A 27,647-nucleotide genomic window follows, 5' to 3' on the forward strand; every position below is an offset into this window, starting at 1 on the left:
AACCTTCCTAACATTAGTTGGAGCAGCTACACAACAGAATCTAGTTCATATGGATTACAATAGTCAATTTATTGAAAAAGTGAGAGATTGCTTTTTTACTCAGCACATACTTGATATCACCAGAATAAGAGGGGACAACACTGGAAATACACTAGACCTAATATTTACTAATGATGAAACAATAATTGGAGAAATCAGTGTAGAAAGCCCGCTGGGAAAAAGTGATCATGCAAGCATTCTGTTCACTTGTGACACTCAGGAGCAAATGGACAACAGTAAGCAACAAATTTATATGTATGAAAAGGCAGACTATCAGCTCATGAAAGAAAGGCTTGGAATTGACTGGAACCAGTATTTGCAGGATTTGGGTACAGAGGAAATGTGGAAGAAATTCACCAATAAACTACATGAAGTGATCGAAGAATGTGTTTCCAGGAAACACATCAGAGCGGTAAATAAGAATAGTACAAGAAAAAATGAAAACCTACCAATGACTAGGAAACTACGGGCTAAGATTAAAAGGAAACAAAGATTGTGGGAAAAATTGAAGAAAATTAATCAGGAAAATGATGTAACACTAAACAGGAAATACCAGGACACAGAAAGAGAGTACAGAAGAGTCAATAACCAAGTTAGAAGACAAACCAGGAATGCTGTGAAATCAAAAGAGAGGGAAATAGCAAGGTATGTGAAGGAGAATCCGAAGGTGTTCTGGAAGTATGTAACATCGAAGACGAGAACAAAGGCCCACATTGGAGAACTGTATAAAAATGAAGAAAAAACTCAAAAGGCATCAAGTGACAAGGAAAAAGCTGACATACTCTCAGAGCAATTCTCGAAGGTTTTCATACATGAGTCAGATGAAGATCCACCTAGGGCGGCAACCAGGGAGGCAACAATACTGGATAGTATGGTAATCACTGTAGACAAAATAAGGAATGCCCTGCAAAAACTCAAGAAGAACAAATCACCTGGACCAGATGGGATACACCCAAGGGTAATTAAGGAACTGATGGAGGACTTACTGGAACCACTGAGAATCATATATAACAGCTCACTGCAGGACGGTGTGGTACCCGAGGACTGGCGTATTGCCCATATCACGGCCATCTATAAGAAAGGCAACAAATGCGATCCAGGACATTACAGACCTGTCAGCCTAACAAGTGTCCTATGCAAGGTTATGGAGTCACTGTTGTGGGAGGAGGTAATTAGACATATGAAGGAGAATAAGTTATTTAGTGAGAAACAGTTTGGCTTCATTTCTGGAAGATCAACTACATTACAGTTAATAAAGGTACTGGATGACTGGACTGAGGCAATAGATGAAGGATTGGCTGTGGATGTGGTGTAATTGGACTTTATGAAAGCCTTCGACCGAGTACCACATAAACGTCTGATAGAAAAAAAATCAAGCTACAGGGTAGAAGGTAAAATATTGAGATGGATTCAGAACTTTCTAACAGGGAGAAAACAGAGGGTGTTGATAAATGGAGAGGCTTCTGGATGGAAGGAAAAAACAAGCAGTCCTGCAGGGATCTGTTCTTGGCCCCATGCTTTTTGTAATATTTATCAATGACCTGCCAGAGGCAGCAGTGAACGGAAGTAAAGTGTATCTATATGCAGATGACACTAAGATATACAGGACAATACAAAGCACGGAAGACTGTGATAGGTTACAGTGGGATCTGGACGAACTCAAAGAATGGACAGAGAGGTGGCTTCTAAGTTTTCATCCAGAGAAGAGCAAGTATATGAGGTTAGGGAGGACCACAATGGAAGAGAAGGGTTATAGTATGTACGGCAACATCAGTAAGACAGGAAATGAAAAAGACATAGGGGTGATCATAGATGATAAACTAAACTTCTCCATACACCTGGCAGAAAAGATCAATAAAGCCAATATGTTAGTAGGGCTGATCAGAAGGACCTTTCAACATTTAGAACCATAAATTTTCAAGCCTCTGTACACGGCTCTTGTAAGGCCGCACTTGGAGTACGCCAACCCAGTTTGGTGTCCCCATCTGGTGAAGGATTTGGAGGCTGTGGAGAATGTACAGCGGAGAGCAACTAAATTATTGCCATCCCTCAAGGAGTTATCATTCGAAGAGAGGCTGAGGAAGTTGAGCTTGCCCACCTTGGCGTACAGGAGATCCCGGGGAGATCAAATTAAATTGAGACCTTCAAAATTGTCACTGGTTTATATGACAGAAACTGCACTGAGGGTCTCTTTGAATTTAGAGAGGGGTCCAGTACAACTTACTACAAGGGGAAATAGTCGAAAAATATCTAAGCCAAGAGCGAGGTTGGACCTGAGAAAATACTCCTTTAATAACAGAGTCATTAATAATTGGAATGAGCTGCCAGAATGGGTGGTGAATGCAGACACAGTCAAAAGTTTTGAGGCAAGGCTAGAAAATTCTAGGAGGGACAAGAACAAATATAAAAATATAGAGCACAAATTAACACTGCACGCGGCCAGCACCAACATCACACTAGAAATCAGGCAGCTACACTGGAGTCATAGGCCAAAGAAGGCCTCTTCCAGTAAAATGTCAACTGTAATGCTACCGGCAACATCCTCGACATTTTCTTGCAAATAGGATACAAACTCTCGCTTCTGTCTCCGACGCAAAGTCCAGGAGGAAGACATTGCAGCAATTGGTATAAATGGTAAAAGTGTAAAGGCAGTCACCACCAAATTTTGAGAAAAAATGCGCAATACTTCCAACTTACGGCAATACACCAACAACAACAACTCTATTGTTTGGAGCCAAAACAAGCGCCAATAACAAAGGTTCCAATTTTTTGGCATAGACGTAACGTGTTATAAATCCATATGTTATCAATTGTAGATATGAGAGATAACCAATTATTTGAATTGATTTTCTCCTATTATTAACAAAAAAGTAAAACAATAGGTAAGGGTAAATGTATTATTTTGACGGTTTTTTTATGTTACTAAATAGACAAGAATTAAAATATTGCAATGCACATAACCAAAGACTATATATAGGATAGTCTTTGGTTATGTAAGGGTAACTGGATTATTTTTACGGTTTTTATGATACCTAAATAGACAAGAATTAATATAATGCCATGCACATAACCAAAGACTATCCTATTAATGTGCATGACATTATTAATTCTTGTCTATTTATGTATCAAAAAACCGTAAAAATAATCCAGTTACCCTTACCTATAGTTTTACTTTTTTGTTAATAACAGGAGAAAATCAATTCAAATAACTGGTTATCTCTCCTAGAATTGATAACATATGTCATATGGATTTATAACACGTTACGTCTATGCCAAAAAGTATTGGAACCTTTGTTATTGGCGCTTGTTTTGACGCCAAACAATACAGGAGTCGCTGCTGGTGTATTGCGGTCAGTGGGAAGTGTTGCGCATTTTTTCTCAAAATTTGGTGGTGACTGCCTTTACACTTTACCATTTATACCAATTGCTGCAATGTCTTCCTCCTGGACTTTGCGTCGGAGACAGAAGCGAAAGTTAGTATTTGCAAGAAAATGTCGAGGATGCTGCCGGTAGCATTGCCAGTACAAGCAGAGACCAGAGTTAATAACACAAGAGAAAGGACAAATGTAGTACAAGTTTAAATGATTCTGAGGTACAAGTAGGTGCATATCGAGGAATCCTCTGATGATACCAGCAGTAATAATGTAGACAATATTTATGAGCTCCTGACCAGTTATAGTAGTAGCGACCAATCAGAGACAGAGGAAAGTGAAATTGAAAATAATAAAAAATGGGATCAGGTGATTTCGGCCCAAGGTTTTTCTGGGCCAAAATCACCAGTGATTTCGGCCCAGCGAAAATAACCTTTTAAGCTTGAAGGCTTGGTGCCCTGGCTTGGTGCACTGTATGATTTTAATTTAGATAATTTGTTTCATAAATTTAATTTCGTTTTCACACAGTATGTGCAATAAAAATGTTGTTACTTGAAATATGTATGCAATTTTTAAAATTCTTTTAATTTTATATTTTCTTTCTATAATAAGTAAGTAATAATAGCAACATTTGGAGGACTGCCGAAACGTCCTTCCCTGCAGAGTTCTGGCCGAAACATCCTACATTCGATGCACTTCCCCCCTGCATGCTCACCAATGAAGTTGAACTTGGGCTGGGTTGTTCAAAACAAATTTTTGCACTCTCTTGGCGTTAAATCTATCTTGACATTAAACATCACGGTAACACAGAGCGTTACCATGACATTTAACATCAAGATAAACTAATGCCAGAATTATTTTTTTTAACAAACTAACCCAAGACTCCGTGTTATCAATGACAATGTTAGGCAACTTTTTGTGCAACAATAACACCATTTACCTTGTAACCTTAGTCTACACACGAAAGTTGTATAATTTTAATTTAGATCATTTGTTTAATAAATTTAATTTCATTTTCACACAGTATGTGCAAAAAATATTGTTACTTGAAATGATATATAAGTAATTTTTTAGAATTGTTTTAATAATATATTTTCTTTCAATAATAAGTAAATAATAATAGCAACATTTGGAGGACTGGCCGAAATGTCCTACCCTGCAGAGTTCTGGTGATTTTGGCCCAGAAAAACCCTGGGCCGAAATCACCCGAAACCTTGAAAATGGTGCACAAATGGAAGTGTTGTTGCCCTACTAATCTGTAGACACCGAAACCTTGGTTAAGGAGTGGGCCATCAAACACCAGATTAAGCACTGCGCTCTAAGAGACCTTGTTAAAATTTTCAATTTGCAATTTGATGCAAATTTGCCTTCAGACCCTCGGACAATTTGTAAAACTCCATTAGGTCTAACTGACCTGATAAAAAAAATCTGTGGAAGAACTTGCAAATTACATGCCTTGTGAATTTAACAGAAAACCAAGAAGTTTAGATGAAGTTGATAGATATAAAGCCACAGAATTCAGAGCCTTTCTTTTGTATAGTGGACCAGTTTGTCTCCAGAAACACATTAATGAGAATGTTTATAAAAAAAAGTCTTCTTTTGAGTGTGAGCACATTTCTGCTTTCAGTACCCAGAGGTCCAGAAACTGGAAAAAGCACATAGATATTTGATTGCTTTTGTAAACCACTTTAAAGATGTGTATGGTTCTAGGCATGTTGTGTACAACATTCATAATTTGTGTCATTTAACATACATACATATACCAAGGCTTTTTCCCCCTTACAGGGGAGGTAGCCAAAAAGGGAAAGGCATAAAATCATTTCCACCCATTCCATCCCTGAATACACTCCAAACCCCTCCACCCTCCCTCTTATCTGAGCACCTCCTGGATGACGGGTGATCCCTGCACCTTGTCCACTGCCCTGGGTCAGAAGCAGTGTCGCAAGACAGCACATCCACAGCAAGGCCGCTTCATCAAATCGGCGACCCTCCCTCTCCATCCCCCCATTGGATAAAAGGAGAGGATGGGGAGAAATCCCCTCGGTCTGCATCAAATTTTGCTCACACATACTACCCTCCCCCCGCCCACTCCACCCCACGAAATCACAACATCATCCATATACAACCATTCTCCATTCACCCGTCTTCTGTCCTCTCCCGTCCTTCCTCAACAGACATCCCCCTCTTCCCCAATGCCCCCTTCACCCCATCCATACACCTCATCCTAGGACGTCCCCTCATGTTCACTCCCTCCACATCTGCCTTCCATACCTCTTTTACTAGTCTTTCTTCACTCATTCTTTCCATGTGTCCAAACCATCCTAATACTCTTTCATCAACCCTATCTCCCAGCTCCTTTTCCACCCCTGTTCCCCTTCTCACCTCATTTCTCACTCTATCTAGCCTAGTAACCCCCATCATACTTCTCAGACACCTCATCTCAAACACATTCAAACTCCTTCTCTCTTCTTCTCTTATGTTCCATGTTTCTGCCCCATACAGTGCTGTTGGCACAAACACTTCTTCATACAGTCTCCTCTTAGCATCCATTCCCAAATGTCTATACCTCATTACACTCTTTAATCCACCAAGGCATTTACTCGCTTCTCTCAATCTACACTCTACCTCCACTGTCACTCCACCTTTTCCTGCCACATTTGCACCCAAGTATCTAAAACTATCCACTTCCTCCAGTCGCTCTCCCTTAACCTCTTCACTCCGGGCCAAAATCTCGCGGGCAGCATTAGCTGTCAGACGTACGATGTGTCGTAATAATACTCGCATCATAACATATAGTCACCGCTTATATCGATCGTTCTATCTTTCACCTGTGAATTTTGATAACCATAGAAAATGTGATGAAGACAGTTTAGAGAGTATGTCATTACACAGGGGCAACTACAATAAATATAATCAAGACGCCGATATGGCAGCCTCACGTATCCACTTGCTCCTCATGCTGCCTACGTATGCGGCACCGTATGGAAGGGGTTAATGGTCACTTCCAGTCTACTGCCACTTTCACCCCTTGTACATCTCATCACCTTACTTTTACCCACATTTATCTTTAGCTTTCTTCTATCACATACTCTCCCAAACTCTGTCACCAATTTCCTCAATCCCTCCTCCGACCCTGCCACAAGTGCAGTGTCGTCAGCAAACAACAGTTGGCTCACCTCCCACTTTTCTCCATTTTCTTTAACCATCTCCAATCCCTGACCCACTACCCTTGCATTTACCTCTCACACCACCCCATCCATGTATAAGTTGAACAGCCAGGGCAACATAACGCATCCTTGACGAAGTCCCACCTTTACCTCGAACCACTCACTCTCTCCATTTCCAATCCTGACACAAGCTCTACTATCATAAAAACTCTTGACAGCTCCCAGAAGCTTTACTCCTATCCCGTATATCTGCATAACCTCCCACAGTGCCTTTCTGTCTACCCTATCATAAACCTTTTCCAGATCCATAAAAGCCCAAAAAACATCCTTCCCCTTTCCTATAGCTTTCTCACACATCTGTCTTACCACAAAGATCTGATCTACACAACCTCTACCTGTCCTAAAACCACACTGTTCCTCACCAATTACTCCCCACTGTTTCTTACCAATTACTCCTTCTGTTCCTCTCCTAATCCTCTCAATCAAGATCCTCCCATAAGCCTTCCCAACTACACTTAACAAGCTAATCCCTCTGAAACTACTACATTCATACTTGTCCCCTTTTCCCTTGTAAAGAGGAACTATACAGGCACTCCTCCAGTCCTCCGGCACTCTACCTTCTCTCCAGCAAACATTAAATAGCCTCACCAACCAGTCCACCATCACTGTACCTCCCTTTTTCAGACATTCTGCATGGCATCCATCCAGACCAGGTGCATTACCTGCTTTCATCATCTTAACAACTGCCTTCACCTCATCCTTCCTTATTTCTCCTCCATTCTCCTCACTCATCATGGTCATTTTCTTAGCATTTCCCACTGCAGCAATCTTTCCTTCCCAATCCTCCTTCACATTCAGCAACTCCCTAAAATATTCTGCTCATCTTCCCCTTACTGCCTTCTCTTCCATTATCATCTCTCCATCTGCACCTTTTACCTTTTCTTCTCTACTTAATTCGCCTCCTCTTTCTCTCTTAATTTCTTTCCCAAACATCTTTTTATTACTTTCAAAATTTTCTGTCATACTCTTACCCCATTTCACATCTACTCTCCTCCTTGCAACCTTTACCTTTTGCTTTACTTCTCTTTTCTTTTCTTTGTATCTCTCATATGACTCCCTCGTCCTATTTTGTAACCAATCTGTGAAAGTTCGCTTTATCTCTTCTACAACCTTCTTCATTTCCTCATCCCACCATTCACTACCCTTTCTTCTATTTCCCCCTGTCCTTCTTGTTCCACACACCATCCTTGCACACTTTATGACTCCCTCCTTGAACCATCCCCATTCCTCCTCCACACCCATCTCTACTCTATCCTTTACTCCCTCCCACTCCTCCTTCAGCTTCTTTCCGTACTCCTTCTCCTTTTCCTTTTCATTCAAAGGGTTCACTCTAAGAACCTCCCTACCTTTTGTCCCTTTCCTCTTTCTCCATCTATCCAGATGATGTGAATAGACATGGATCAATTGATAAAATTGCTTAGAAAACCTAACTGTTTTCTCATGCAAATAGTTAATAGAATTTATGAATTGAAGGCATATGAACCTGAAGAGAAGAATTCTAAATATCCAGTTGCAAAAGTGGTCCACAGTAATTGGCCAGTACTAAGTGATTTTCCTTGTGTACAGTTTAAAGTTTTATACCTTAAGAACTTTTGTATCAAAGTGAACCCAGCTAACTGTGGCATAATTATAAATAGTAAGGTTGGGAAAGTAGTGAATATATTGAAATATGAAGGAGACCCAGACATTTATTTGTCATATCATATCTACAAAGTTTATGAAGATTTGTGCACATATCCTGTGCAGTGAAGTTCTCTGGGTATATATGCTGTTAGTAATGAAAGTAAGAGCCTAAGAATATGCTCATATAAAGATATTGAATGTAAATGTATTCTTTTCCCCCTTCAGTCTCGTTTGCCAAAGTTTGCATCTTTTCCCTTACTTCACACAGTCCACCAACAATGAGCTGCGGCTTCTGTTGAAAAATGGTTGTCTGATGTAAAATGTAACCATATTTTATTTAATTTGATAGTAGACATATTGAGATTATTATATAGGCTAGTGTACTACAGCCATGTACTGGTACCACAGTTTTGACCTAGCTCAATGGATAGAGTAACCCTGGCTTTATGTACTGAAGGGGGATTCCTGCCCAGACTTATCCGGCATTGCTAACTTAGACTGTACCTCATTACTCATCAGGTGCCAAGGAGGGCGATCAAATCTTCTTAGAGGAGTCATAGTTCAGTATAGAGTGAGGGCTACCAATACAATATACTGTTCATAGAGCAGTGAGGACTGTGTTGCACAGTTATTGTACAGTACAGTACATGTTGAACCTTCATGTATCTTTTATAAGCCAATTGTATTTAAAAGCAGGAAGGTATGGCAAAATTTGGAGTTATTGTCTTTGAGGAAGGAAATGAAATTGCTGTGGTTCCTTATACCTGGCTGCTGGATGGGAAATGTTATTGGCCACGATACTGTGACACTTCAAAGCTCAGCAGAGCTATCAATGAGAGTCACCCCAGAAGGAAGCTGGATACAGTATCATGTAAGAGTACTTGGTAAATGTGGTAAGTAACTTTAATTTCTAAATATCCTATATATGAATAAATTTAAATAGTTCAGTTGGCAAAATAGCAAATTGAATGATTCATACATTATTTTTTAAATTGGTTGCTTTGAATGTGTGACTTATAGGCACTGTTGTATTTGTTTTTATTGTGAGGCTGGTTTGATGGGCTGGAAGCAGTAAACTAGAAATAGGAGTATGTGGAGAGGCAAATATGATAGCCAAATAAACAGTGACATCAGAGGTCTTCTGGACAACACAATAATATGGAAACTGACAATGATATTTTCCCACATACTTTAGTAGTATTGCTGCTACCATCAAATTTAGGTGAAACTATATTGTATCAGTACATTACTGTATAATTTGTATAGATACATCCAGACTATAATAGCCATGAAAAAGTGATCTAAAGATCAGTGAATTTACTTTGTTGTCAAGAAGGAATTGCCTATACACGACACACAAACATGGTCACCTGGCTGGCCTCAACATATTCCAGTTCCAAGAAGAGTACTGTGACAGACTACACACTCTAGTTTCTAGCTGTAGCAGAAGTGATTACTTATTTTAGATCAGAATTCATAAGACCAGAAGATATGTTGGATTTTAGTTGATGGCTGAAAACTGAGTACTACTGTATTTACCATCTTAATGTGTATGAATGTGTGCTGTAGAACTGTTCTGATACTAATGAATAAATTAGGTGGTATGTTTATAGTACAGTATATCTGACATATGTTATTATTAGTAAAGTTAACAGATATTTTAGCTTACACAGTGTGTTATTTTTCACAAAAATATCTCGTTACTAAAACTTTCCTTTTTGCATTTCAGCTGAGTGTGGTCAAGCTCGAGCAATGGCAAAGAAAGCAGAATATTCTTGAGATATTCAAAGTGAAGCAGAACTTGGAAGAGGAAACAGAAGGTATAACTTTCATGTGGCCTTTCTTTCCAGTATTTACTTGCACCACAAAAAGTTTTTGGAGCTTAACTGCTGAGCAAAAAAGGAATGGTTGTAAACCAATTTTAAGGTTAAGTTTTCATTGCTGATTTTATTGTATAACTTGTTAAGTTCTGAATACCATGATCAAGTATCTTTAAATTTAAACATAAGATTTAACAATAAGGATGTGTAATGCTGTTAATAAAGACCATTAACATAAAGTTTTCCTCATTGTATTTGAAGGGGTTTTGCTTGACAACAGAAACTTCCAAACCACAGGATGAAATTGGAAAAACCATCATGAAGTATTTAAGGAATGCATCAGACTGATGTGGTGGTCGCAAGAGGTATTCAGATATCAATGCTTCCACCAGTAGTGACACATCATAGGCCTCCTTCATGTAAACATTTGTCCAGGTGGTACATATACACTAATTGTTGCCCAATGCTGAACAGCTGGACCACTGCATACCATGATTAACTTACTTTCATAAGGAATATCTGGCCGTTCTTTCATACATACATATACCAAGGCTTTTTCCCCCTTACAAGGGAGGTAGCCAAAAAGGAAAAGGCAGAAAATCATTTCCACCCATTCCATCCCAGAATATACTTTTGTTCATACCAAAGAATATGGATTTGTTTAATTATACTTTTGTTCACACCAAAACAATATGGATTTGTTTAATTTAGGAATAATTGTGCCACGTACAATTTTACCCAGGTGTTTGTGTCCATGACGCCAATTCCAGCTAACATCAACATTTGGAAATAGATGAGATTATCCTCATACACTGTACTTTCACAGTTGTTCAATGGCTTAAATACTATATTTTGTTCAACACTTTGTGATATTTGATATTTTCATATTTGAGAATATGAAATGAGAATACTTTATATTTTTGATACTGAAAGAGTACATTAGCATATTATGTTATATATATATACATATATATTTATTTATTTATATATATATATATATATATATATATATATATATATATATATATATATTTATATATATATAAATATATATATATGTATATATATTTATATATATATATATATATATATATGTATATATATATGTTTCCTTTGAAAACTGCATACACTGTACTTTCACAATTGCCTTAAATACTATAATTTGTTCAACACTGATATTCATGTGATATTTTCATATTGGAGAATATGAAATGAGAATATTTTGTAATTTTGATACTGAAAGAGTACATTAGCATATGTTTTATGTATATATTATATATATATATATATATATATATATATATATATATATATATATATATATATATATATATATATATATATATATATGTATATCATCATCATATCATATACCAAGGCTTTTTCCCCCTTCCAAGGGAGGTAGCCAAAAAGGGAAAGGCATAAAAACACTCCCACCCATTTCATCCCTAAATACACTCCACACCCCTCCCACCCTCCCTCTCATCTGAGCACCTCCTGTATATATCAATGTGTATATAGTTCCTACTAGAAACTAGTCTACGTAAGGACATAAGAATGAAGGAGACTGCAAGAGACCATAAGGCCTACACTAGATTTTCATTTTTACTGCAGTATGCATTGTAATAAAAAATTGGTTTTCATATTTCTCTTAATAAAGTCTACTTGTATATAATCAGGCGTGTTTCAGTTTGTGAGCTTCATCAGTATTGCATGATATGCACTTTCTCATTTGACTGTACAGGTTAGATGTTTATCTGTATACTACAGTGGACTAAGTCAACTGGATGCTGGTAAGTGCATTGGACAATTTGATATAGTTATTCATTTTCACATTTGACTTTATCTGTTAGACATCACAGCCTTTGATGGAGAACTACTTTTCTGCCTACATGTCATGTGTATGATTCAGGACCAGACTAGGTGCCATGCACACTCACCCTTCACCCCTACTCCATTAACCTTTTTCCATACCTGCTATACTTCTTGGTGCATTTAACAGATTCTGGAATGCATCCAAAAATATGTATCAGGTGTGGTAATAGGTTAAAGTGGGAGGGGTGAAGGGTGAGTGAGGTGGCATGTAGCCTGATACTGAGCTATGCACATGAAGCATAGGCATAAAAGTAGTTTTCCATCAATGGCATCGATGTCTAACCAATGCAGTCAAATGTGAAAATTAATAAATATATCAACTGGTTCAATGTACGTACCAGCATCTAGTCGACTTAATCCAGTGTGTATGCGGATAACTTTTTTTAGTCGGACCAATTCTGGGAATAAGAACTAACGGATGTGGCCCAATTTAGGGTACCCATTCATTGCCCTTGCATTGGCCCAGCTTCTAGCCAACACAGTCCAGTGTACATGCGGATAACTTTATTAATCGGACCAACTCAGGACACCTGAGTTTACATAATTGGCCCAATTTAGTATAGGACCGATTTAGGTTACCGGTTAATTGTCCCTGCTTTGGGCCAGCATCCAGCCGACATAGTCCAGTGTGCATGCGGATAACTTTATAAGTCGGACCAACACCTGAAATCTGAGTTTCCTTAACCGGCCCGACATTTCTTAATCGGCAGTGCCTGAATAGATATGATGTTGGTCCGGTTATTTCATGTTTGTTGGGTAGTTCGTCCACACATCCATCATCGTCGGCCAATGCCGATGTGTTATTGCTAGTATCATTCTGATAGGGAAGAGAGCAAGTTGGTATTAATAAAATGAATTGTGTGTGTTAATGCAAGCTGTTTCAATAAAGTAAATGCAACCTAAACATGCTTTCAGATACCTGCAACTGAGGATGAACGGCAAAAAGTGGCCCAGGGATTCGAACATAGGTGGAACTTCCCACACTGTGTAGGTGCACTGCAGGGAAAACATCACAGTAAAGGCACTGGCATAGTGGTAACGATTACTACAATTGTAAGGGATACTTCAGTATTGTATTGTTAGCTATTGTTGACAGTATGTACAATTTCCTTTATGTAAATGTAGGTAGTCAAGGTAGATTGTCCGATGGTGGTGTTTTGTCAAATTCTAGATTTAATCAGTCTATGAGGAATGGTGGAAGCTCACTGGGTGAGTGGGTTAGGGCGTCGTTACTTGAGGTGAAGGTCAAGGGGATGGTGATTCGAATCCTGCCACCAGCGAAGTTGAACCAAGGGCATGGTTTATTAAATTCCATGCTACAAAGCCCTCTGTGAGGGGCACCGCCCTAGCCTTCCAATAGGGGGGAGTTTGCGACGTTAAACTATATCATCATCATCATCATCATCATCATGAGGAATGGCACTTTAAATCTACTGAAAAAATATTCAGATGCCCAGCTCAAGACAAACTTTCATGAACAAGTATCTGAGCACTCGAATGCCATCGGCATATATACAGATGGATCAAAAACCCCTGATGGAGTAGGCTGCTCTAGGGTGATGCCAAACATTGTAATTGAAAATAAATTACCTGTAGCATCCTGCCATAAATATATGCATTTTCTAACTGCCCCCATGGTACAAGTTATGTTGTATACACTGACTCGACAAGTCTCTTGTCATCTTTAGGGAAGTTGTTTCCATCTCATTATCTGGTCCAAGAAGCTAAGAATTGGACTTGCCTATTAATCAGTAGAAAATTAATAAATGTAAAATTTTGTTGGGTTCTGTCCCATGTTGGAATTGCTGGTAATGAACCTGATGATGTAGCAGCTAAGGCAGCAACTAGGCTTGACCACTGTTCCAGCATGGGAATCCCTATTCCAGATTTTAAAAATGTTGTTAAATCTTGTTGCAGAGACCAGTGGAAAGACCACTGGTCTAATTTGACGAGTCATTTTGAATTAAAGAATATAAGACCCTCTGTTCAACTATGGCTCTACTACCCAATGAACAGGAGGTCTGGTATTATTTTAACTAGGTTGCGAATCAACCTTACTTTATGCAACTCGTAAGTACCTGATGACGAGTGGGGCAGAGGCAGGTTCCTCAGTCGGTAAAACATATTTTAGTGGAATGCCCTTTCTAAGAAAACCAACACAGGACAAATTTGCTATCAGACAAACCTTGGTAGAAAATTTAAATGAACATACTGCAGTGGAACAAATTATCAAATTCTTAAAAGAAGTAAATTATTTTATAGTAGTTAATTTGAACTACACTAATTTGAATCTTTATTCATAGTCTTGCATTAATCAAGGGATAGGAATGAATATGGGATTAAACATGTTCTGCATACCAGTGTACATGGGTGTTTGTGCATGGGATGTACATAGATAAACATATATATGTGCATGTATATATGCTCGGTGGCTGAGCGGATTAGGGCATCGTTACTTGCGGTGAAGGTAGAGAAAATGGCGGTTCGAAACTTGCCACCGGCAAAGTTGAACCAAGAGCATGGTTCATGAAATTCCATTCTACAAAGTCCTCTGTGAGAGGCACTGTCCTACCCTTACGATACAGGAGAGTTTGTGACATTAAACCATATCACATCACATGTATACTGTATGCATATGTATTTACCTAGTTGTATTTTACAAGGTGAGAGCTATGCTCATAGTGACCCATTCTTGTATCTATTCACATCCAGTTCATTCTTAAGAAGGGGTTAAAATTGTGTATAGTTTTGGCACTCGCTGTTTCTCTGTTTAGTCTGTTCCAGACATCAGTCACTCTATGTGGGAAGCTATTCTTTTTCAGGTCTCTTCTGTAACTGTCCTTCTTTAGCTTCTTTTCATGTCCTCTTGTTTCTCATCTGTCCCATTTTAACAAGTCGTCTCTATCGAGAATTTGCATCCCTTTCATAATTCTGTAAATGGTCAACAAATCACCTCTTTCTCTTCTCTGTTCCAGTGTTGGTAGATGTAATTTCTCCAATCTTTGTTCGTTTGTCAAATTTGATAGTGTAGGTGCCATTTTTGTTGCTGCTGTTTGGATTCTTTCTAATTTTCTTATGTTCTTTTTTGTGCTAGGTGCCCATAGTGTTGCAGCATACTCTAGTTTAGGTCTTATTAGTGTAACCACTATTTTCTTTACCATTTCTTCATCCATGTAGTTGAAGGACACTTTCATTGATCTTAAGTTAAAAGTCTCTCCAACTAATTTATTGACATATTTATCAGGTATCAAGTCACTTGATGATCACTCAGGTCCCTTTCTGAATCTACTTTTTAGACTTCCTTGTTTCCAATTTTATATTGACCCGATATTCTATTTTTGCTTTTTCCAAATTCCATTATTCTACATTTCTTAATGTAGACATTCATTTCACATCTGACTCCATCCCCATATTTTGTCCAGGTCTTCTCGTAGCAATCTGCAATCTTCTTCTGTGCTTCCTCTCTTGAGTAATTTGCCATCATCAGCAAAGAAGTTCATGTAACAGTTCACCCCCTCATCCATATCATTTATATATATGGTAAACATTAAAGGAGCCAATACAGAGCCTTGCGTGATGCCACTCTTCACATCTTCCCAGTTTGAATTTTTGTCTCTAAGTACCACACTCATTTTTCTCCCATTTAAGAAATCCCTCATCCATTCCAGTAGCTTACCTTGTATTCCTATTATTTCAATTTTTCTTGTTAATTTTTTGTGTGGTACTTTTTCAACTGCCTTCTGCAAGTCCAAGAAGGGGCAATCTGTCTGGCCATCTCTTGTATCATCTCAATCTTAGGTAAAAGCAAATTAAGTTTGTGGTACACAATCTTCCACTTCTAAAGCCAAATTGTTTAGGGTTTACTATTTTCTTTTCTTTCAAGTGTTTGGTCCATTTGTTTCTGATAACTTTTTTGCATATTTTTGCTACTGTGCTTGTAAGGGATACTAGTCTTAAGTTTGTAGGATCTTCTTTGTTTCCTCATATATATATTGGTACTATGTTTGCATCTTTCCAATCTTGCAGTACCTTTGCTTCTTTGAGTGAAAAGTCTATTATCTTGTATAATTTGTCTGTCAATTCATCTATACACTCTTCAGTATCCAATTTGCAATTCCATCCAGTCCATGAGAATTCCTAACATCTAGGTTTTTTTTATTTGGTCTCTTATTTCTTTCTTTGTTACCTTTATTTCTTTCATTTTGGGGGATCTTTCTTGCTGTCCATCTTCCGAAATATGTGAGCTCTCAATTGTGAAAACGACCTGAAATGTCTGATCATAACTTCTGTCATTTTTGTCATATATTCTTTATCTCCTTCATGCAGTTTTACAATTTTGTGTTTATCCTTTAATTTGTCATTTATATATCTGTAAAAGAGTTTAGGTTGATCCTTACATTTGTCTGTAATATCTTTTTCATGATTTCTCTTTTCTTTCCTGCATATATTCACATATTCGTTCCTAAGTTTTATATATGTTTGCCATTTGGATGTTTATTAGTCTCTTTTGCATCTTTTCTAGGCTTTGTCTCTTCTGCCTCACTGCACCTTTTTTTATACCAACACTTTATATAGATCTCTTTTTGCTTCTTCTTTGGTGCATATTTATCAATTCTTTCCTTTGTACTTTTCTTTGAATATGTTCCATTTGTCTTCCATCTTTGTTTCCTCTTTGGAGAATTTATCCCAGTTTGTGTTTTGGAATTTTTTTCTTATTTTTACAAAATCAGTTTTGTTGTACATTAATCTTCCTTCTCTGTTTATCAATCCTACCTACATTGTTTTTGTTCTTTTAATTCAAACTATTAGTATATGGTCACTCTTTCCAATTGATGTTTTATATTCCATTTTCTTCATGATATCTGGTTCAGAAGTTAATATTAAGTCTAGTTCCGACGGTTCCTCATTGTGTCTATATCTAGTATTTTCCTTAACACATTTAGGGAGAGCGACTGGAGGAAGTGGATAGTTTTAGATACTTGGGTGCAAATGTGGCAGGAAAGGGTAGAGTGGAGGTGGAGGTAGAATGTAGATTGAGAGAAGTGAGTAAATGACTTGGCGGATTGAAAAGTGTAATGAGGAATAGACATTTGGGAATGGATGCTAAGAAGAGTCTGTATGAATGAGGGATTGTGCTAACTGCACTGTATAGGGCAGAAACATGGAACATAAGAGAGGAGGATTTTGAATGTGTTTGAGATGAGGTGTCTGAGAAGTATGATGGGGGTTACTAGGCTGAATAGAGTGAGAAATGAGATGGTAAGGAGGAGAACAGGGGTGGTAAGGGAGATAGGGTTGATGCAAGAGTATTAGGATGGTTTGGACACATGGAAAGAATGAGTGAAGAAAGACTAGAAAAAAGAGGTATGGAAGGTAGATGTGGAGGGAGTGAACATGAGGGGGCGTCCTAGGATGAGATGGATGGATGGGGTGAAAGGGGCTTTGGGGAAGAGGGGAGTGTCTGTTGAGGAAGAACAGGAGAGGACAAAAGACAGGGGTGAATGGAGAATGGTTGTATATGGATGATGCTGTGATGCATGAGGTGGAATGGGTGGGGGGATGGGGAAGACAGGGTTCCCACAGTCCTTGAAAATTCTGGAAAGTCCTGGAAAAAAAAGTGATCCTGGAAAGTCATGGAAAAGTCCTGAAATTCTGCCAAAAATCAAGTGGTCCTGGAATTAGGACTACCAGCTAAAAAAGTCATTGAAAGTCATTGAATTCAGTGTTGCATGGATGTTGGTTGTGCTCAATATTCTACAGTGTGCAGTGTCTGCACCTATCACATGGCTATGGCATCCTTCCAGTTTCTAGTCTTTGTACTGTCTGTGGTGGTTGTACAAATACATCAGGCGAGACATCATTGATTTCTAGCTTGCCTGAACTTTTCAGGGTTTTTCTGAGGTGAGCGATTTAAATAAAAAAGGAAAGAAGCAAGAGGGACATGATTGGCAAAGTTTTCATTCTCAAGTGAGAATTAGAAATTTGTATGTTGAACTGAAATTGCAATAAGCTTTTTTATGGGAATTAGAAATTATTTGTAGTTATGTATACATAGGAGGCAGATATAGTAATGAAGTTGACAAGCAATTATGTCTCGCCTTTTATAGCGTTGAAGATGCATGTCTGGGTTTTAACATTAATTTTTCTTTTTGCAGTAGTGTGGCATCCAAGAAATGTAATTTTAATCCACTCTGGGTGGAGGATCCACTGTTTTCAGCATGGGTCAAGGAAGACCCCAAGGATGACACCAAAGCATACTGCAAACTTTGCAAGAAGCGTTTTGACATAGCAAACATGGGAGTTTCCGCTCTGAGAAGTCACATGAAAAGCAACTTCATAACAGGATCAGCCAGTCAAGGCAAAACCCATCAGCAATCCGCAACTTCTTTGGAAAGAAGCAAGACGAAAAGGCAGATGATGCTGCAGCCAATATCACCTCCAGTGCACCAGTTGCTAGTATAAAGATCAGAGGTTGCAGCTGTTGTGTCAGATGCTGCCCTCCACGCAGAGGTTCTTTGGGCTCTGAAGCTTGTTATGAGCAACTACTCATTCAATTCATCATCTGATGTGGGCATGTTGTTCCCAAGAATGTTTCTGGACAGCCAAATTGCTAAAACTTTCTCATGTGGTGCTACAAAGTGTGCTTATCTAGTTTGTTTTGGCCTGTCTCCATATTTCCATGATCTGCTAGTGGAGAAAGTCAGAAGAGCAGAGTGCTATACCATATCCTTTGATGAGTGCATGAACCCTGTTTCACAGAGTGACCAAATGGACTTCATAGTCCGTTACTGGGACAATGATTCTGGTCAGGTCAGTGTAAGGTACTTTGGGTCACAGTTCTTGGGGCATGATCGAGCAAGCGACCTACTCAACAACTTCAAGGAAGGGACACAACAACTAGATCCCAAGCGTCTGCTTCAGGTGTCAATGGATGGACCTAACGTCAATTGGAAATTTTTCAATGACCTGCAACAGGAGCGCAAAACACAGGATCTCCCAGAACTTCTGAACATCGGAAGCTGTGGACTCCACACTGTCCACGGAAGCTTGCAGAAAGGGGCCAACAAGACTGGATGGAAGATTGGAAACCTGCTAAGGTCTCTGTGGCAGCTCTTCCATGATACCCCCGCAAGAAGAGAGGATTTCACCACTATCACAGGGAGCAAGCTGTACCCATTGCAATTTTGCCAGCACAGATGGGTTGAGGATGCAAAGGTTGCAGAGCGTGCATTGCAGATGTGGCCCAACATGGAGAAATTTGTGGCATCCTTCAAAGACCCCAAGTAGGCCCCTAGCACTGCCTCATTTGCATCAGTGAAAGCTGCCTGTGAGGACCCACTCTCCGTCGCAAAGCTACAATTCTTCATCTCTATAGCTAAACAACTCCAGCCATTCCTTCAGAGGTTTCAAACAGATGCACCCATGGCACCGTTCTTGGGACAGAAGCTAAAGGAAGTGGTTGTTGCGCTCATGGGACGTTTCATCAAAAAAGAAGTTCTGGACAAAGCAGACACCATGCAGAAACTGGCCAACCTGGACCCCAAGGACCAGAAGAACCAGATGCTGCCAAAACTTGTAGATCTGGGATTTGCTGCTCGAGAGTCTGTGAAGAAAGCTGCTGAGAAGAAACTGGTCAGTGATTTGAAGGTCCTGGCATTCAAGAATGAGTGTGTGACACTGCTATCAGAGCTCACATCCAAGATGTTGGACAAGAGTCCCTTGAAACTGTCCCTGGTTCGATATCTCTGCACTGGCTTCAGATAAACTAGTTGCTCCTTCTACAGATGCGGCGACGAAGTTCCAGAAAATCCTCCAGATGCTTCTGAATGCCAACAGGCTGTCCGGCGATGAGCTCCTTGCTCAGTACAAGGCGTTTGGCAGTGAGATGAGGTAGGAACATGCAGCAGATTTCAAGAACTTCACCCCAGGTAGTGAGAGGCTGGACATATTTCTGGGCCAGTACTTTAAAGACCACAAGTACAGCAAGCTCTGGTCTGTTTTCAAGATGCTTCTCAGTCTCCCATGGTCAGGCATCAGTAGAAAGGGGTTATTCTGTGAACAAGGACCTCCTGGTTCAGAACATGCAGGAGAAGACTATTGTAACTCTTTGTACAGTCTATGACAGTATTCAAGCCACGGGCCAGCACTTCACTGAGTAACCCTTCACTCCCAGACTGAAAAGGCATGTCAGGGGATCGAGGATGAGATACCAACAGTACCTCGCGGATCAGAAGAAGTCACAGACAGATAATGAGAAATCCTCAAAGACAAAGGTACTACAAGAGGATATCCAGTCAGCAGAGAAAAAGAGGGAGCTCTTGAAAGATAGTATGGAGTCAATGACCAAGGAAGCAGACCAGCTGGCAAAGAAGGCAGAAACAGAGCATGACTTCACTTTTCTGGCTAAGTCCAATGCTTTCAGACTGTAAGTTTCTGAGAAGGCGGATGAAAATCTCAAACTGGAAAAGAAACTACAAGACCTCAAGCAGAAACTGAAATCAATGGAGTGACTATTTTCAAGAAAGAGCAAAGAATGAATTATACCTGATACTCTGATATATATATATATATATATATATATATTGTAATCTAACAGAGGAAGACTGCATAGTGTAATAAAGTGGGTGGAATCAGCTGGCTGTAAGGGGTGGAGGAGACCAAAAAGATCAGTTTGTATTTAAAAATTGTTTCAGATATTCTGCTCAAAGTCCTGGAAATTTGATGATTTTTATCCTGGAATATCCTGGAAAAGTCCTGGAATTTAGTTTTCAATTTTCTGTGGGAACCCTGGGAAGAGGTAGTATGTGTGAGCAAAATTTGACGCAGCCCGAAGGGATTTCTCCCCGTCTTCTTTTCTTCATGGGGGGACGGAGAGGGCGGGTTTGCCAATTTAATGAAGCGGCCTTGCTGTGGATATGCTGTGTCTTACGGCACTGCCTCTGACCCAGGGCAGTGGACAAGGTGCAGGGATGACCTGTCATGTAGGAGGTGCTAAGACTGGAGGGGGGGTGGAGTGTATTTACAGATGGAATGGGTGGTAATGGTTTGATGCCTTTTTCTTTTTGGCTACCTCCCTTGTAAGGAGGAAAAAGCCTTGGTATATGTATGTATGCATTGTGTTAAGTTGTATTCAATGGTCATATCCAGTAGAATGTTGCTCCAAAGTTCTTCTCCCCCTTTTACTATCATTTCTTCCCAGATTATATCCTTTGCATTAAAACTGCCCATGATTACTATGTTACCACCCTCTTTCAATAACTCGTTTAGCACATTCATTGTGTCTTCCAATAATTTGGAATGATCGCTATCAGACCAAGCCTGTGTTTTTGGTGGTACATACACTGCTACAAATTTTCTGCTTTTCATCTTTTTGTTTACAATTTTAATCATAATTAATTGTACATTACCTTTGCCTTCATTAATCTTTGTCACATTTAGACCCTTTTTGGTCAATATCATGACATCTTCCTGCCTGCCTGTTCTATTTTCTGCCCAGTGGTTGTATAGACCTTGTCCCACTATATTTGTTGATAGAGGTCATTTCAGTTTTGTCTCCACAGTTCCCATAATGTCAGGTTTCTCTATTTCTAGATAGTCATTTAGTTCATTAATTCCAGAGATCATGCCATCAATATTTGTGTATGCAACTTTAGTTTCATATTTTCTTCTCTATTTTGGTTTAAGTTTCCATTTTTTGATGTACCATTTTTTCAGTCTCAAGTCCAGTACTCTCCCAAAAAAAATTGTTTTTTTCCATCTGTACTTTTCTCATTTCTATCATTGGCTTCAATTCTGAGAGCTTTGTCTTTCTCTTTTTCCTCATCACTCATTTCCTTTTTTATTCATATATGTTTGAATTTCTCGCTGTTTGCCAATTTAACCGCTTTCAGTAATACCTCCTCAGCTATCATTTGAGTTGTTAGTTTTATTTTCAGAGTTCTATGTTGTTTATCTTTTGAATATATGCGTAACCTGTGGATCTTGTCAATTTCCTTATCAAAAGTTTGCCCTTTGTCCTGTGTTTCTTTCAAAATTTCCTTAGCTACTTCCTTCTCCTCCTTTTCTCTCTGGTATTTATATATGTTTTTCCTGGACACCATGGACCACAATGCACTTACCTTTGTCATCTGTATTTCTCACCCAATTTTCCTTTTCTTTAATTACTTTCATAACTGTTTCTTTTGTATTTTCCTCCATTTACTTTTGTACTATTTCTTTAACCCATTCAACTCCGATGACAAGATGTCTTGTCATTTGGTCAAATAAAACAAAAAATCATAAAACACCAAAATGTTTGATGAAACACCAGAAAAATATGACGTCAATCCTCGCTTCGCTCGCAGCGAAGCGAGGACTGACGTCATATTTTTCTGGTGTTTGATCAAACATTTTGGTGTTTTATGATTTTTTGTTTTATTTGACCAAATGACAAGACATCTTGTCATCGGAGTTGAATGGGTTAAAATGTATTTTTTTTATTTTCCTGTTCGTGTTTCCACTGAGGAGGTGAGTAGGAGAACAGGGGTGGAAAGGGAGCTGGGAGATAGGGTTGATGAAAGGGTATTAGGATGGTTTGGACAACTGGAAAGAATGAGTGAAAAAAGATTAGTAAAAGAAGTGTGGAAGGTGGCGGTGGAAGGAGTGAATATGAGGGGGCGTCCTAGGATGAGATGGATGGATGGGGTGAAAGGGGCTTTACAAAAGAGAGGAGTGTCTGTAGAGGAAGGATGGGAGAGGACAGAAGATAGGGGTGAATGGAGAAGGGTTGTGTATAGATGAGGCTGTGATGCATGAGGGGGAGTGGGTGGGGGATGGGGGGTGAGGAAGTATGTATGAGAAAAAATTTGACGCAGCCCGAAGGGATTTCTCCCCATCTTCTCCTTTCCTGCATGAGGGGACAGAGAGAGGGGGTCGCCAAAATTATGAAGCGGCCTTACTGTGGATGTGCTGTGTCTTGCGACACTGCCTCTGACCCAGGGCAGTGAACAGGATGCAGGGATGACCCATCATCCAGGAGGTGCCAAGATAGGAGGGAGGGAGGAGGGTGGAAGGGAGTGGAATATATGGGAAATGAAATGGGTGGGAGTGATTTCTATGCCTTTTTTCTTTTTGGCTACCCCCCGTGTGAGGGAAAAAGCCTTTGGTGTTTGTATGTATGTGTTTCCATTGATTTTTTTATTTCAATGAGGTCTGTTTCTTTAATTGACTCTTCCACCTTTGCGGTCACTACCTGTAATTGCTCTTTGACCTCCTTTTTCAGTTCATTTTTATTTTTGTCCTCATTTTTCATTCATTTGCTCTTTTGAGGATTTAAATTTTGCTCTTTAGGCCACTTAATTCTCTAATTGTTTGCTCATTACTCTTATGCAAAGTAATTGATTCCCTAAGTACAGCTCGGTAGTCCAAAATTTATATCTATGATTTCTTCCAATAATTCGTTTACTTTGCGATTTCTTAATGCATTACTACAGGGTGCGAGTGCTATTTGAGGACATTTTTAGTATGTTAAATAAACAGCAATATCTTGGCAAACAATGTATATATTTGATTCAAAATGACACAAATATCCTTCATGATGCTTTATCTAATTATTCTATGAAGCCACCTTTGGCTTCAATGACTGCTTCTATTTGGGCTCGAAACCGTTCACAAGCTGCAATTAAGTGGTCCCTATTCATTTTGGACATCACCTGGACAATGGTGGCTTTCAGTGCAGCTATGGTACTATGAGGATGTCAATTGGTCTCCCTTTAAACGACGCTCCACATGTAATAGTCCATAGGATTTAAATCTGGCGAGTTAGGGGGCCACATGTTGGGGGACATGTGATCATAAGAATTCTGATAACCAATCCTGGATTACAATGGCTTTGTGAGAAGGTGCAGAGTCTTGTTAAAAGACATATGGCCTTCCATTGCATACTTTGCGCGGAATGACCTACCGGCTGCGGCGCTTGGCCTTCAAGCCAAAAATTTCATAAATCAACCATAGCTTACTTTATTTATCCAGGGCTTAACAACCATTTTAGGAACATTAATGTATCCAGCACCATTGACCCTAGGACCTTGTTGGAAACTGTAAGGTGACATGACATGACCTTCACCTCTCACAACTCCTAAAACCATCACAGTAGCCGGATATGTAGTGTGCATCACCCTGGGTACTTCAGAAGGAGATGCACATAGTTACATGTCATTCCGTCTGTTTGTTTTCTGATCTTGGTCAGTGTTTTTCGTCAGAGAAAAACCAAAGCATGTCATGTTCGTGGGGATTTTTCACTTTGTTCAACAACCGTTTTGAACGCATTAGACGGTTTTCCTGTGTCTTCGCTGATATGAATTAGCCTTTCCTCATTACATAAGACTTGTAGTCCACTCTGATACCTGGAGTTCTTTGGCGATGGACCTCATTGATCTTCCGGGGTTCTCATCGATGATGTTTTGAATATTTCGTACAAATTCTAGTGTTCTCATGGTATCAGAGCGCTGTGAATGCATTTTTCTTTTTGCTACAGGGGAAACATTGCCATCACATCCCTCTAGCTCAGTGGTTCCCAACCCCAGGTTCGCGACCCAAACTAGGGTCACGAGGGTGTTTTTACAAAAATATGTTAATAATTCACATATTGTGACATTTTGATTATGATTAATGTAACGGATTTGCTTTACTAAGTTTACTTTAGTAAGACTAAGTAAAGATTCTACTGATCACATAGTAACAAAACGAGGAGCGGTCATAAAACGCCTATACTCGTGGAATTCCGCCCGTAGTACGAGTGAGTAGCTTTCATGTACAATACGTGTAATGGCCGCCGAACAGTCTGCATCCGCCTGAGTGAGCAGTCAGTCACGTGTGACGCTGCAGCAGTGAAAGAACGTTACTTCTCCAGAAAAAGTAAGCATTGCATGCATCGTACTTTTTTTAATAACTCGTAAAGGCCTTCCTTCCATTGCCCTCTTTGCTTATATCTGTATGTGTGAAATTACTGTTGTTGAATATAGCTATTGTTGATTTGATGATTTGTTGATTTGATAGCGTAATGAAGGATAGATAGTTTGATGATTTGATAGCTTAATGAAGGATAGATAGTTTGATGATTTGTTGATTTGATAGCATAATGAAGGATAGATAGTTTGATATCAACTGTTGGGGAGCAGTTTTTTTTTTTTTCGTGGAGAGAAGTGTAACGTTGAGTATCAGTGTGTTGAGTGTATTGCTGTATTAGTGCACATACTGTTTTATTATTTAGAAGTGTTTGCATGTATTAGTAACATTTGCTTATTTCTTCTTTCCAGGTCTGACTTTTATCTTGAAAAAATGGCCCAACACAAAACACAGTTGGTGTACAAGCCCGAGTTCTTAAAATTTGGATTCACTGAGATGAGAGAACGATCCGGGAACGTACGTCCTCAGTGTCTCCAGTACCTGCAAGTCCTTGCCTGTGAATCTATGAAGGAAAATAAGTTGCAACGTCATTTGCAAACAGTCCATCCAAAATTTGTTGAAAAACCACTGAGTTACTGGAAAGACAAAGAAGAACAAATTAAACGAAGTCGGATTGATAATCCCTCAAGTTCGTTTTTTTCACTGGAGAAGGCTTCTTTGGCGTCCTTTGAGGTGGCATGGATGATAGCAAAATCTAAAAAGCCTCGTAACATTGGAGAGGAGCTGGTGAAACCAGCAGCAATGGCAGTGGTGAAAACTCTTGGTGCAACAGACATTGCCAAGAAACTTGAATCAGTACCACTCTCTGACAATACCATTAAACGTAGGATTGATCTTATTTCAGAAGATATTTTATCTCAGCTAATTTTGGCACTGAAAAAAGCAGGGCACTTTTCTCTGCAAATTGATGAGTCAGTGGACATTGCAGGTGATCCTGAATTGATGGTTTTTGTAAGGTACAGCGGAGAAAATGACATTTTGGAGGAATTTCTCTTCTGTAATGCGCTGTCAAGTACCACCACTGGGGAAGACATATTTCATAATGTTTCTCAATAAATATGATCTAGACTGGAAAAACTGCTTGGCCATGTGCACAGATGGAACTCCTTTAATGATAGGAAGTCGTGTGGGTTTTGTTACTCACATTAAAACTGAGAACCCTGATGTCATCATAATTCATTGTCTGTTGCACCGAGAGAACCTTGCTTCGCGTCGTCTGCAACCAGACCTCCATGCAGTTCTAAGTGATGCTATACAAATAGTGAACTTTATCAAAGCCAGAGCTCTAAATTCACACATTTTCCATAAAATGTGTGAAGAGATGGGATCGCATTACAAAGACTTGTTGTTCCATTCTGATGTCCGTTGGCTATCTCGAGGAAAGATCCTGGCAAGAGTTCTTGAGCTAAAATCTGAAATTGAAATCTTTCTCTATGAAAAACGCCATACACTAGCAGACTGCTTTAAGGATGCTGCTTGGCTAGCAAAGCTTGCTTATTTAAGTGATATCTTCACGCATCTGAATGAACTCAATTTAGACATGCAGGGTCGAAATCACACCATGGTGGATATTGGCGAAAAAATCGTCTCCTTCAAGAAAAAGCTTGCTCTCTGGAGAGAAAAGTTGGCCAAAGGAAAAATTGCAGCTTTTCCAGAACTAAGTGCTATGTTGGAAGATTCATCAGATATATTCCTGCCTGATATCAGAAATATTGTCGAAGATCATCTGAGGAATCTTCAGGAAGAAATGGACAGGTATATTCCTGAAAATGTTGACTTGAAAAAGCATAGCTGGATAAGGAATGCTTTCACTGTGAATGTCACAGAGGTTGGAGAAGATATTCCAGGATTTCAAGAAGAACTTATAGACCTTCAGGGAAATCAAGTGCAGAAGCAACGCTTTGAAAACCTCCAATGTTCAAAAATTTGAACTCAACTCAAGGATAAGCCCATTCTGACTCGGGAGGCTAAAAAAGCTCGTCTCCCTTTTCCAACAACATATCTCTGTGAACAAGGGTTTTCAAGTCTTGTTATGATTAAGACTAAAACAAGAAACCGGCTGGATCCTCAGCATGACTTGCGGTGTGCTCTAGCAATGAATGTGAAGCCCAGATTTGAGAACCTCGTCCACAAACTGAAACAGTTTCAAGGTAGCCACTAAGAAAATTTAGGAAATTTTGTAATTTGTTTTTTTTTTCTTTAGTGTGGTTACTGCTAATTCCTCAAGTATATAATTTGGTTCTTACACAAGAGACCTTTTTATGTAATTCATTATATTAATCTTGTGAATCAGTTACATTTATCATCAACAAGGTATAAAAATATTGCTAACCACAGAGGAAAAACATATTTTTTGTGTGTAAACGGATATGAAATAAAGTTTCCTTTCTTTTTTAACTTTTTTTTCATTCAAGTTTCAAATGTATTTAAATTCATTGTGCTAGTAAATATAAACTGAACTATAAAAACGAAAGTTTATAAACATTATGCAAGTACGTAGAAATATAACATGAAATGGTTGAATTTAGTATTACAATTAGGGTCGCGGCTCCAGGCTAAGAGTGGATTTAGGGTCACAGCCAAAAAAAGGTTGGGAAACGCTGCTCTAGCTCCAACTGAACCTTATGAACAAATGATCACAGGAGAAGATTAGAATTGGGTAGTTCATTGGAGATTGCATAATATTTCCTCATTCTCGGTCAGTGACGATGGGTACTTTCGATGTTTTCAATTGAGGTATTCTGTGC

General features: G+C 39.1%; 2 protein-coding genes across 8 annotated transcripts; both read left to right on the forward strand.

Annotated features, from left to right (window-relative positions):
- The first annotated feature begins 265 nt into the window (after positions 1-265).
- LOC143023644 (uncharacterized) lies at positions 266-1,354 on the forward strand. Its single transcript, XM_076182232.1, has one exon. It carries the CDS (start codon positions 266-268, stop codon positions 1,352-1,354), a length of 1,089 nt encoding a protein of 362 aa, XP_076038347.1.
- A 2,023-nt stretch (positions 1,355-3,377) lies between these two features.
- LOC143023654 (zinc finger BED domain-containing protein 5-like) lies at positions 3,378-27,292 on the forward strand. Of its 7 annotated transcripts, XM_076182249.1 has the most exons (6): positions 3,378-3,512; positions 8,954-9,131; positions 9,990-10,080; positions 10,342-10,445; positions 12,871-13,008; positions 25,251-26,080. In XM_076182249.1, the coding sequence occupies exons 1-4, from the start codon at positions 3,472-3,474 to the stop codon at positions 10,380-10,382; spliced, it is 351 nt and encodes a 116-aa protein (XP_076038364.1). In that variant the 5' UTR covers positions 3,378-3,471; the 3' UTR covers positions 10,383-10,445; positions 12,871-13,008; positions 25,251-26,080. The 7 variants fall into 7 exon arrangements, with proteins under 7 accessions (XP_076038364.1, XP_076038368.1, XP_076038366.1 ...); XM_076182253.1 differs by lacking the exon at positions 10,342-10,445 and having other exon boundaries at positions 8,954-9,153; XM_076182251.1 differs by lacking the exon at positions 10,342-10,445.
- The last annotated feature ends 355 nt before the right edge of the window (positions 27,293-27,647 follow it).

This window comes from Oratosquilla oratoria, unplaced genomic scaffold, assembly GCF_046742065.1.
Source record: "Oratosquilla oratoria isolate Oo_2021 unplaced genomic scaffold, ASM4674206v1 SCAFFOLD53, whole genome shotgun sequence".
NCBI lineage: Eukaryota > Metazoa > Arthropoda > Malacostraca > Stomatopoda > Squillidae > Oratosquilla > Oratosquilla oratoria.

Excerpts from the sequence above, each read along its gene's own strand:
- LOC143023644 (XM_076182232.1), top strand. The coding sequence starts at position 266 with ATGGACAACAGTAAGCAACAAATTTATATGTATGAAAAGGCAGACTAT.
- LOC143023654 (XM_076182248.1), top strand. The coding sequence starts at position 25,871 with ATGACATTTTGGAGGAATTTCTCTTCTGTAATGCGCTGTCAAGTACCA.